Genomic DNA, 12480 nt, shown 5'->3' on the forward strand with positions numbered 1-12480 from the left:
TTCAGAGACTTTCAGAGATCCTGTGTCTCTGAGCTGCAGCCACAGCTTCTGTTCAAGCTGCCTGCAGAAATTCTGGAAACAAGCTGAAAACAAAAACTGTCCCATTTGTAAAAGAAAATCCTCAAAAGATGTTTGGTGAACTTTTCACTGAAGGAACTGGCTGACTCTTTGCTGGGAGACAGAAAACTGGATTCACCTGAGACAGAAAAAGGAGAGAAGAAGGTGGAGGTGGTGTGTAGTAAACATGGAGAAGAGACTAAACTGTTCTGTGAGGATGAAGAGAGAGTTGTGTGTCCTGTCTGTGAGTTTTCTCTCCACCAGAGTCACAAGGTGGTTCCTGTAGAACAAGCAGTCAGTGACCTGAAGGACCAGCTGAGATCTGACTTAGAGTCTCTGCAGGACAAGAGGGACAAACACAAACAAGTGGAGAAAACATACAATGAAATGATTCAACACTCCAAGAAGCAGCTGTTGTCCACAGAGAGGCAGATCAGAGCAGAGTTCAACAAGCTCCACCAGTTCCTGAAAGAGGAAGAGGAGTCCAGACTGGCAGCTCTGAGGGAGGAAGAGGAGCAGAAGGGGAAGACCATCAGCAGAGAGATGAAGATGATTCAGGAGCAGATCTCCTCTCTGTCAGACAGTATCTCTGCTGTTGAAGAAGACCTGCAGAAACACAAGGTGTCATTCCTCAGCAGTTATAAAGCCACTCAGACCAGAGCCAGAGTCCAGTGCTCACTGTCAGATCCACAGCTGGTCTCAGGAGCGCTGATAGATGTGGCCAAACACCTGGGCAACCTGTCCTTCAGAGTCTGGGAGAAGATGAAGGACAAGGTCCACTTCAGTCCTGTCATTCTGGACCCAAACACTGGAAACCGCTGGCTCTATCTGTTTGATGATCTGACCAGTGTGAGAAATGGAGACACAAACCAGCATCTTCCTGACAATCCAGAGAGAAACACTAATTATGCCAATGTTCTGGGCTCTGAGGGCTTCAGCTCAGGGAAACACAGCTGGGAGGTGGAGGTGGGAGACCATCCTGACTGGAATGTAGGTTTGGCTAAAGAGTCAGTTGACAGGAAGGGAAAGCGATCTGCCACACCAAAATATGGAGTCTGGTGTTTATCACATCGCAGTGGAAAATACACTAATGGAGCTGGTGAGACTGTCAGAGTGAAGAAGAGTCTCCAGAGGATCAGAGTCCAGCTGGACTATGACAGGGGGGAGGTGTCCTTCTACGACCCTGAAGACATGACTCACATCTACACTCACAGAGACACTTTCACTGAGAAACTCTTCCCATATTTTTTTATTGGAGAGGCTGGTGATGCTAAAACTGCTGATATCAAAATCTGTCCAACTGATATTTCTCTGTGATGTTCAGGGAGGGTGGTGAGGTCTCAGTGATTTATCAGGATTATTATAATGGGGGTGTTTTTTTGTTTGTTAGTTACAGACAATTCCAGTTAGTTCTTCAATTTGAGTGTTTAGTGTTATTTACACCACTGCTATGTATAGGTAGCTACTGATGCGACATATCTTTGGAAAGCTGATCAATAACATAGTAATCCACAGATCAATAACATTCAATCCACAGATCAATAACATTCAATAGTAATCCACGGATCAGATGGCCGCTGCACTCTGATCTTTTGATTGACACCTCATTTGACCCATTAGGAGCTTCCATGTCCAGTCTACAGCCGACAACAGCCAACGAGAACAACCTTAAACTTGCTTTTTTAAATTAATTTTAAAAAGTCTTTGATTTTAGCCTCTTACCTTGTTTATTTCGTACATTTTAGAATTATTTTTCATGTTTCAATTTTCAAATTTATTTTCTGTATGAAATCATTCAGATTTATAAATAGTTCATTTTAATGAAATAACATCATTTGACTGTTCAGAATGGACCCAACAGTGAATGATTATGTAATAATTAACCTGTTATTCACCATATGTGACTGTTATGTTCTAAATGGTGTTTGTGGTGTAAATATCCAGATAACAGACGAGTAGATTAACTGTGATCATTTTATTTTGACGTATATCTACTTGTTTTTTTTTTTTTTTACCAATGAACAACAAAATTAAGTTTGCATTTAAAAGGCTATAATTTTAAATCAAGTTGCCACAGAAAGCCTCATCTTACCTTGTTTATCTTTGACATTAAACAATAACTTCATTGTGGTTTTATATAGTAAACTGGTTACTTTCATAAATAAATAGTTTGGTTCCTTCAGTTGTTTTATTTGCAAAGAAAAGAGTTTAGCACTGAATAATGTTCTATTCATTTTATATCCTTCTGAACTAATATTTTTAGAGTCAACATAATCAGATATAAAATTGATGCTGTTGATGTAAGGTTAAAATGTTATACTGTTTAGTTCCACAAGGTGGAGACAAAGTTCACATTTTGGTTCTAAGCTGGTGAAAATGTTGATAAGTTTAGTTCCACTTTCTGGCACCTTTTTTTAACATACATATTATTGTTTCCTGCACAATTTAACCAAAACCGTACCTTTGTTCAGAGTTTGGTAGAAAATGTCTCTATTTCCTATCCTTCAGAGGATTTCTATCAATCCTTCTGGATATCTGGGAGAAAATCACAAGTGACTGTGCCTCTGGATAAGATGCTTCATTTAGCAATTGTTTATCTAATCATCTAAGAAATCAGAAACACAAATAGAATTATTCATCAGTTGCCTTTTTTTGTGTAACTGTAGCACTTTAAATTAAATTAAAATGTTGTGTATACAGATTGATACTAAATAAAATGCTTTATTCTCATTTCCATGTGTCTTTTCCATTCTTCCGTCTGTGCATCTCTCATTCTTTCATGTTCTGTTGGTGATGGTGGAAAACTCCCTCACCTTGTTAGTGAAATGTAGAAGTACATACAAGAGGTGAGGGACACTGTGTGCACCAACACTGGTGTGCTGCAGTTAGATATTCCTGTCTATTCCTTATGAAGAAATGATTATCAGTCTTTTTCAACAACACTGTCCAGGACTTTATTCCAGTTTCTTAAGAACATGTGTAATGATATCTGGAAATACACATTAAAAAGAAAATGAATATTTGTATGGAGGAATATCAAAGCTGTAATGTTCTGCTCTTTTTACATCAACGTACTGTAGATATGGTAGAGTGATGGAGTGGTGAAGGAAGTGTTCAGATCCTTTACTGGAGTAAAAGTACAAATACAGAACTGTGAAAATACTCCAGTAAAAGTAAAAGTCCTGCATTCAACACCCTTACTTAAGTAAAAGTATCATCCGCAAAATGTAATTAAAGAAGAGTAGTCATTGTGCAGTAAAATGTTTCCAGTCAGTGTATTAATATTATAAATGATGTTTCTGGATTGATATTACTGCTGCATTCATTTGTTGCATTTTACTGCTGTAGATGTTTAAGGTTGTGTTAACTGAAACTCCTTTATATCCTGTTGTGTAGTTGAATCTGCAGCAATGCATCATATTCTAACATCATCATATGAGTGTAGCTTCTCTGTCCTGTGAGAACCACGTATCTCTTAAAAAGTCAACTTTTCATGAGCTCAGAAAAACAGCCTTGTTTTCAGCTTTGTGATGATGTTTTTTAAGTTTATTAACCTTTACAGAGAGGAGAGTTTTCTCAACACATGAAGGAACACTTCATCCTTCAGTTCATCATAAACAGGGTCAGCAACCTTTACTGTCCAAAGAGCCATTTTGCCCTATTTTCCACCAAATAAAATTTGTCTGGAGTCGCAAAAGTTATTTGATATCACAGCTTATTAAGTTTCATATATAGTTATATTATATATACAAAAACTATAGTTTGTTGTATTTATGAAATTATAGAACAAGAATAAAGACAATTCTTGACATTTTATTGCTATTTTACCTGTTATAACAATATCAAACTCTTATGAACAGGACAAAAAAATACACTACATGTGTAGGCCTACGTGAAAGTATATTTATTTTGCTCAGTTTGCTGCAGCAGTTGAGAAATTGCTCTTTTTTTGCTCATCTCCAGCTTGATACTTTTCAGCAGATGCTGTGTGTCTGTTCTGGAAGTGTCTTTCAACTTTAAATTCTTTGTTGTTTGCTCATTTCTCGCCACATATCAAGCATACAGGTAAGCCAGCATCGTTGGCAGTGAAAGCAAATGAATACGTCCACGCAGAATTGAACTCTCTATTTTCCTCTGTGACTTTTCTTTTTCTGGATTTCTCCATTGATAGTTTACTGAGGGTGGGGGTCTGCAAATCATGATTATCCACCTGCAGGGAAAGGCGACGTCATAGGATGTGACTCACATTTTAGTTGACAAAATATTAAAACATTTTTTATTTTCAGTGACACAGTATCACCTCAAACTCCAAGATAAGAGGTGTTCCCTTTGAAAGATTGTCCACTGTGCAAAAAATACAATTAAAATAATTTATTGTGGTATTTGTTTTAAATGTATGTTTGTACATAGATGTTCAAGGTATGCTTGATGGATGACAACATGAAGCCTTACCTGTAAGGCGTTAGGACCCAGGAGAAGACAGGTGATGCATGGCAACCCGTGAGGGGATCCTGGTTCTCTGGCTGAGTAAAGTTATGGACGAGTTATGCAAATAAAGAGTTAAAGTTAAGCAGTTGTTCTCACGTGAATATATTGTTGTGACTGTCTGACTGCTCATTAAATCAGGCCCACGCAGTTGTACGGGAGTTGCCATTAGAGTGAACCTTTATTACATTCTGTAATACACTCAACCACCTTCGCCTCCGTGTCAAGCTACTTACAACTATCCAACACTTCTGGTTTTCATTGCTGGGTATTTCAAAATATAGGTCCCGTATAAGGATGTTACAAAACATTACATCTCCCTTCAACAAAATAAATGCTGCTGTAAGGCAAAGGATTAACATGTTAAAAGGAAGCACGTAAAAGGACAATCGTGGTCATAGTGCAAATGAAATACTGTAACACTTTCAATTCAATTCAGTTTATTTTGTATAGCCCAGAATCACAAATTACAAATTTACCTCAGAGGGCTTTACAATCTGTGCACATGCGACATCCTCTGTCCTTCCCTCACATCGGCACAGGAAAAACTCCCCTAAAAAAACCCTTTAACAGGGAGAAAAAAGGAAGAAACCTCTGGGAGAACGACAGAGGAGGGATCCTTCTCCCAGGATGGACAGAATGCAATAGATGTCATGTGTACAGAATGAACAGCATAACAGAGATACAACACATTCAATGTATATGACATAAATGATTCATATAATAAGACTACTTATAATAACAGCAGCAATTATTACAGTAGAATTATAGTTATGAAAATAGGGATAGTAATGTGATTAATAATAATAATGGAAGTAGCAGTGGGTGTCAGTCGGCTCACAGCAGGAGGCACGACTACGGTCCAGGTACCACAACGATTCATGGAAACCTGCAGAACGAGAAAGCAAAAAGGGCTTCAGGGTGGAAGTAAAGCTAAAATGCTTAATGGTACAGGTAATAGTAATAGTAATGTGACTAGTAATAATAATGGTGGTAGCAGTCGGTGTCAGCAGGGCCGTAGCAGGATGCACGACCACGGTCCAGGTACAGCCACGATTTATAGAAGCCTGCGAAGCGAGAAAGCACAAAGACTCCAGGGTACAAGCAAGTCAATAAGCGTAATAGTACAGGCAATAATAATAGTAATGTGACTAATAATGATAGTGGTAGTAGTAGTGGGTGTCGAGTAAACAGTTTTTAATAAGTGCTGTATTTATACATTTACTGTTTATTTCAAATTTTCCATTATGATTAATGGAAGTATATTTATTTACAATAAATATATTTTAGTTGAAATGAAATAATTTAGGTTGGGCTGTACACAATCTGAAACAACAGACATTTCTGTTCTGTTTGCACTGAGGTAGCTCTCTCTTTAGAACAGTATGTGTTGCTTTGGCAACGAGAGGCGCCAGCGTCATCATCGCTTGCAGAGACCCGGACAAGGCTGAGAAGGCAGTGAGGGAGATCAGGTTCAAGAGTCACAGCCTTAACGTCCTTCACATGGAGCTGGACCTCGCCAACCTGCGCTCTGTGAGGGACTTCTGCGAGAACTTCCTCCAGAGAGAGAAGAGGCTCGACATCCTGATCAATATTGCAGGTGAGGGTGTCAAAATACATGGAAGTCTCTTGATGGATTCAAACATCATCACCAAAGAACCAAAGATGAGTAAATGTGTTCCTCCGAAAAGGTAGCTAAGAACTTCGATTGGCCAGATGATGGAGTTGACCAGCGACCATCGCATTAAAGATCTGTTGAGTTGTTCCTTGTCAGGGGTCTGAGCATAGAGTGTGCTGTAAACTGTACAGACTGTGCAGCAACATGTGCTAAAAGCCACACGTTTCTACTTTCCTTGTTTTGACCTCTTTCCTCACCGTCTGTGATGTTTCCTCAGGCATGCCCGGTGTCCTCGACTGGACGGACGACAGCTTCAGCATGTGTTTTGGCGTCAACCACTTGGGTCACTTCCTCCTAACCAATCTGCTTCTGCCTCGCCTGAAGGAATGCGCCCCAAGCCGTGTGGTCACCCTCACATGCTCCAGCTACAAATACCAGAAACTGGACTTCCAGGACCTCAACTACAACCTGCTGCCCTTCTTCACCTACTGCCGCAGCAAGCTGGCTAACATCTACTTCAGTCAGGAAGTGGGCCGCATCACTGACGGGAAAGGAGTGACCTCCTACGCTGTGCATCCTGGTAAGAGGTGCTGCTTTGTGTGCTGCTCTTGTGCTGCACTGGAACCCAACTTGGGTTTTGTGTGCACACTATCCACCCCCTTTGTTTACAAGGCATTACAATATAATACAGGAGACTGTAAAAGGCATTTTATGTAAAAAATGATGATGCTATATTCATTTTATTTTCTCACATTTCATAAAGGAAACACATTTATATTAAGAAATTAGCTAATGCCCTACTTCTTGTTTCGAATGGACGACTGTTTATTTATATTTTCACATGTCATTCTTTTTAAATGTATTTATTTACAACCAACATAGTTTTTATTTGAAATAACATAATTAAGGTATAATAATAACATTTGTGTTCTGTTTACACTGAGGTAGCTCTCTCTTTAGAACAGTATGTGTGGTTGTATCAGGTCATGTGGTCAACAGTGATCATTGAGCAGGGCTTCTTAATGACAATATTGTATTCATTTGCGGGCCCTTTGCATTATTGTTGTATAGTCCCTTCAAATGTAATTCACTAGATTAGCATGTCTGGTTATTTAAGTTTTTTCTCAATTTAATTTATTACAATATATACTTAAATAAAGATGTAAAATGACTCTAGCTAAAAGATTTGAATGATATTGCCAAAGCCCAATAAGCAGTGTGTATATTCCTGACTCTATTTATATATAAATATATTCTTTATATCTCTGCCTCCACGTGTTGCTCCAGGTTTTGTCCAAAGTGGTTGGACGTGCCACTACTCCATCCTGTTCCGGATGCTGATGCAGGTGATCATGTGGATGTTTTTTGTGCCGTGTGAGATTGGCGCTCAGACTGTCATCTACTGTTCTGTATCAGATGAAGCCGCCAAACACAACGGGGGTTACTTCGTCGACTGCCGGCCAGCTACTCTGCGTCCTTTCGCAAGAGACGCTGGTGTGGCAAAAAAACTCTGGGAGGCCAGTGAGAGACTGGTGAAACTGGGAAAAGCTGATTCTTAAGAGTTGTGCAAGGTCATGTACTTTCTTTTATATTTGTGGTTTTTCATTCACATTTTTGTTGTGTTCACAATGTTTATGTAAAGATTAGTTTTTATGTGCTTGTTTAATTTAAGAGGAAATGTTTTGCACAAATAAAAGACAATGATTTCTGTCTTTGGAGAGCACATTGTCATTTAATGAGAATGATCATTTAAAGAGGCCCTATGATGCTTTTCCCTTTCTTTTAGTGTTGTATATATATTATATTTTTGCACATGTAAAAGGTCCGTAGAGTTGTAAGAGAGTTGCTGCGGGACAAAACAAGGCGGTTTTTGAGCATTAACACATGACACATTTAGAATTTCATCTTTCAAACACTTTGGTTGTATATCACTAGATTTGACTTGGTGATTATTTCCTAAAACATATTATTTGATGGAATGTTGTGTTTTAAAGTATTTCTGTAGTCTATGTGTAAAATGTTGCAGTGTTGATGCATTTCATTATGTACATTCTTCGGGGTTTATTTCACTTTAAAATAAATATTTTTCACAAGTAACCCCACCCAGTGAGCATTTTTCCATTTGTAATCCTCTACGTTGTGCTAATAATGTTATATAATCATTTTACTATGAAACCACATCCACATTTCTCAGTTTAAAGCCAATATTGAAAATCACGTCTAAATGTGGTCTAAACGTGAACGTCTAATAGTTGATTAAACTTTCACTTTTGAACCACTTTTAGACGTCTTTAAACGTCTTTAAACGTCTTTTAAACGTCTTTTAGACATAAACCTTTTCTAAAAGTCTTTTGAACCTCAAAATGCTCACAGTAAAATATGTAGCAATTAAATACGTAGTCATAGTAACACATTAACAGTTTACAGGACAAATAAGACCATCTGACACAGGCAACAATTCATTTGTTTTTATTCATACAACTACAATGAAATTGAAAATACACACAACAGAATCTCCGGTTTCTTCTTTAAATGTGGCTGTCAAAGCCTCCAGGAGCCAGTTTCAGATGATCTGTCATATTTCAGATGTCTGTAAAGTAAACAAGAATTATAAAACATATTCACTGTTGAACCAGTCTGTTCACCGGTGACCTTAGCCGTTTTTAAACGTCTTTCCAACGGAAACATGCTCACTGGCATATTACACATTATAATACTTTATATTGTTAATAAGTTGCTCTGTGCCAAACAACAATGTTCAGACTGTCTTCTTGTTTGTTCATTAATTTATTTTACTCACTTCCTCCCATTTAAACTGTGTACAGCCCCACTAGCTCTCTGTAATGTATTTAAATGTAAAACGGTCTAAAACCCTCTTTATATCAATGAATATTTAATGATTAATTATTATTCTTATTTCAGAGTAATGTATAAAAATGAGCGGATCACAACGTCCTAGAAGCTTTTTTAGCAGCAAACAGTCGATAAAGATATTTCCTACTTTTTATATGAAACATTAAATGCGTTGAAATCAACGACCAGTTGAATACTTTACATAAATACTATAATATATATAATGTGTTAATATCGTCTCTCTTACAGCCTTACGTTACAACAGAACACGTTATCAAACAAATGGTGTTTTGTGACATGTTGAAGTTTTAACCGTGTTTTAGCCGGTTGAAAAGACGTCTATAGACGTTTAGACCCGATTTCAACCAGTTTTAGACCAGATTTAGACTCTAAATCCCGTCTAGTGCTCACTGGGACAAGTTTCTGTAAAATCTGATAATTAACTAAATACCACTATCTGGTGGTAATAAAGGGGAATGTCAGCTGTCAGTTATTTACTTAAAAAGATTGAAAGTGAAACTTAAAAGCTGATTTCCACACTGCTGAACGGAGACGAGAGACGCCATTACAGGGTGGAGAATCTCTGCTATAAACATAAAATAAGAAGGATTATAATCGGTAATTTAAAGAGACACAGATTCGGTGAGTCCAGCTGTTTAAAGATATTCACATATCAGAGCAAATGGCTGAGAAAATAGTTCTTGTTGAAAGTTTCCTGAACTGCCATGTTTGTTCAGAGACTTTCAGAGATCCTGTGTCTCTGAGCTGCAACCACAGCTTCTGTTCAAGCTGCCTGCAGAAATTCTGGAAACAAGCTAAAAACAAAAACTGTCCCATTTGTAAAAGAAAATCCTCAAAAGAATTTCCTTGGGTGAACTTTCCACTGAAGGAACTGGCTGACTCCTTTGCTGAGAGACAGAAAACTGGATCATCTGAGACAGAAAAAGGAGAGAAGAAGGTGGAGGTGGTGTGTAGTAAACATGGAGAAGAGTCCCTAAACTGTTCTGTGAGGATGAAGAGAGAGTTGTGTGTCCTGTCTGTGAGTTTTCTCTCCACCAGAGTCACAAGGTGGTTCCTGTAGAACAAGCAGTCAGTGACCTGAAGGACCAGCTGAGATCTGACTTAGAGTCTCTGCAGGACAAGAGGGACAAACACAAACAAGTGGAGAAAACATACAATGAAATGATTCAACACTCCAAGAAGCAGCTGTTGTCCACAGAGAGGCAGATCAGAGCAGAGTTCAACAAGCTCCACCAGTTCCTGAAAGAGGAAGAGGAGTCCAGACTGGCAGCTCTGAGGGAGGAAGAGGAGCAGAAGGGGAAGACCATCAGCAGAGAGATGAAGATGATTCAGGAGCAGATCTCCTCTCTGTCAGACAGTATCTCTGCTGTTGAAGAAGACCTGCAGAAACACAAGGTGTCATTCCTCAGCAGTTATAAAGCCACTCAGACCAGAGCCAGAGTCCAGTGCTCACTGTCAGATCCACAGCTGGTCTCAGGAGCGCTGATAGATGTGGCCAAACACCTGGGCAACCTGTCCTTCAGAGTCTGGGAGAAGATGAAGGACAAGGTCCACTTCAGTCCTGTCATTCTGGACCCAAACACTGCAGCCCACTGTCTCTATCTGTCTGATGATCTGACCAGTGTGAGACGTGGAGACACAAACCAGCAGCTTCCTGACAATCCAGAGAGAAACACTAAGTATGCAGATGTTCTGGGCTCTGAGGGCTTCAGCTCAGGGAAACACAGCTGGGAGGTGGAGGTGGGAGACCATCCTGACTGGACTGTAGGTTTGGTTAAAGAGTCAGTTGACAGGAAGGGAAAGCGATCTGCCTCACCAGAATATGGAGAGTGGAGTTTATCACATCGCAGTGGAAAATACACTCATGGAGCTGGTGAGACTGTCAGAGTGAAGAAGAGTCTCCAGAGGATCAGAGTCCAGCTGGACTATGACAGGGGGGAGGTGTCCTTCTACGACCCTGAAGACATGACTCACATCTGCACTCACAGAGACACTTTCACTGAGAAACTCTTCCCATATTTCTATATTGGAAAGGCTGGTGATGCTAAAACTGCTGATATCAAAATCTGTCCAACTGATATTTCTCTGTGATGTTGAGACATGTTAGTGTTTGTTAAGACTTTAGTCTGACTTCACTGAGTGTCAAGATCTCATTTATATAAATACAAACAACAGTTACAACAGAAAATCCATATGTACTCCACACAGAAGCTGGATGACGTTATCACATTATAAACCTTACAGGTATATAAAATGATTTTATCTTTGTATATTGTTTTTAGGCAATTTACTTTAAAAACACGACCACAAAAATTATTGTTTTAATTTAAAATGCTTTTAATTAAATCATTAAGTGTTCAGTTTTGTTTAGTTTAGCTAATATCTACAGAGATGGTCTCTCCTGCTTTTGATTTCCATTTATTTTAATGTTTTTTATCAGGATATTTGTTTATGTTGTTTTCTATACTCTGATTGCAATGATGCTCTTTTGAATACGTTTGATCTACAAAAAAAGTGTGGCTGAGTAATGCTTAAACTGTATCACATCATCAGAAAACCAACTTTAAAAAATCTGTTAATTATTCTGGTTATCAGCATCTGGTTTTAGTTTCTTATATTCTTGGGTCATCTGATGAGTTATTTCAGTTTAGATCTGTTGTTTATCTCAGAGGGAATAACTGGATTGATTGTGTGTGTTTTTTAAGATAAAGCTTTATTCATCTCAGGGAAATTGCTGTGCAGCAGTTGTAATATAAAGTATGAAGAGTGTAAATATCAAGTGAACAAACTGCATATAAAGAAACCTGAATCGACCTCATACCTCTCTGATGAAGACTAAATGTTTAACTGTAACTACTGTCCCAAATGAATAATGCAAAATGATTTCCAGCTTTGTTTATTGTTTTCATGCAACGTATTGTAAAAAAAAAAAAAGGAACACATAAACTATTGTTTTTATTTGAAATTCATATTGTGAAATCAAGAAATTTAGGATTTAAGGATCTGTTGTTGAGCAATAAATGCTTCAGAAATTAATCTGCAAGAAAATGTGGAAACTGTATCACATCATCGTAGAAAAACTTAAAAGAAAAGGCTGTTAGATATTCTTGTTATTTTTTTATCTTCTGATGAGTTACTTTAGTTTTAGATACCTTGTTTTATTTTGTGTAATATAACGTTTTAATTGTGTTTTTATGTTAAGATAAGATACAGCTTTATTGAATCTGAGGGAAAATGCTGTGCAGCAGTTGCAATAGAAAGTGTAAAAAGTGTTAATATAATGAGTTTAAATATGAAGTTTAAGACAACAATAAAACAATTGCAAATCCAAAATATATACAATATATACAATTCCAATGTATCATCTGTCTGTAATTCTCTAAATGCTTCTTCATTGTAAATTATGATTTCTGTCGTTTTTGCATGGTCAGTAACATGAACGATAA

At 38.0% G+C, this 12480-nt stretch overlaps 3 protein-coding genes across 3 annotated transcripts; all 3 read left to right on the forward strand.

Moving 5' to 3' along the window:
* The first annotated feature begins 244 nt into the window (after positions 1 to 244).
* On the forward strand, positions 245 to 1374 carry LOC129100735 (zinc-binding protein A33-like). Its single transcript, XM_054610181.1, has 2 exons — positions 245 to 268; positions 322 to 1374. The coding sequence occupies exons 1-2, from the start codon at positions 245 to 247 to the stop codon at positions 1372 to 1374; spliced, it is 1077 nt and encodes a 358-aa protein (XP_054466156.1).
* A 4564-nt stretch (positions 1375 to 5938) lies between these two features.
* On the forward strand, positions 5939 to 8120 carry LOC129100644 (retinol dehydrogenase 14-like; the record flags this gene model as incomplete). The annotated part of the gene is given in 3 exon segments (XM_054610083.1): positions 5939 to 6142; positions 6438 to 6740; positions 7448 to 8120. Coding segments are annotated over 3 exon segments (779 nt in total), but the record flags the coding sequence as incomplete, so codon positions are not given.
* Positions 8121 to 9558: 1438 nt separating this feature from the next.
* LOC129100641 (nuclear factor 7, brain-like) lies at positions 9559 to 11972 on the forward strand. The gene is given in 2 exon segments (XM_054610081.1): positions 9559 to 10004; positions 10007 to 11972. Coding segments are annotated over 2 exon segments (1428 nt in total). The 5' UTR covers positions 9559 to 9695; the 3' UTR covers positions 11126 to 11972.
* The last annotated feature ends 508 nt before the right edge of the window (positions 11973 to 12480 follow it).

The sequence above is a fragment of the Anoplopoma fimbria genome, chromosome 13 (assembly GCF_027596085.1).
Source record: "Anoplopoma fimbria isolate UVic2021 breed Golden Eagle Sablefish chromosome 13, Afim_UVic_2022, whole genome shotgun sequence".
Taxonomy (NCBI): domain Eukaryota; kingdom Metazoa; phylum Chordata; class Actinopteri; order Perciformes; family Anoplopomatidae; genus Anoplopoma; species Anoplopoma fimbria.

Excerpts from the sequence above, each read along its gene's own strand:
- LOC129100735 (XM_054610181.1), top strand. The coding sequence starts at position 245 with ATGGAGAAGAGACTAAACTGTTCT. Across the intron at positions 269-321 it reads AGAAGAGACTAAACTGTTCT|AGTCACAAGGTGGTTCCTGT; the intron begins GTGAGGATGAAG and ends TCTCTCCACCAG.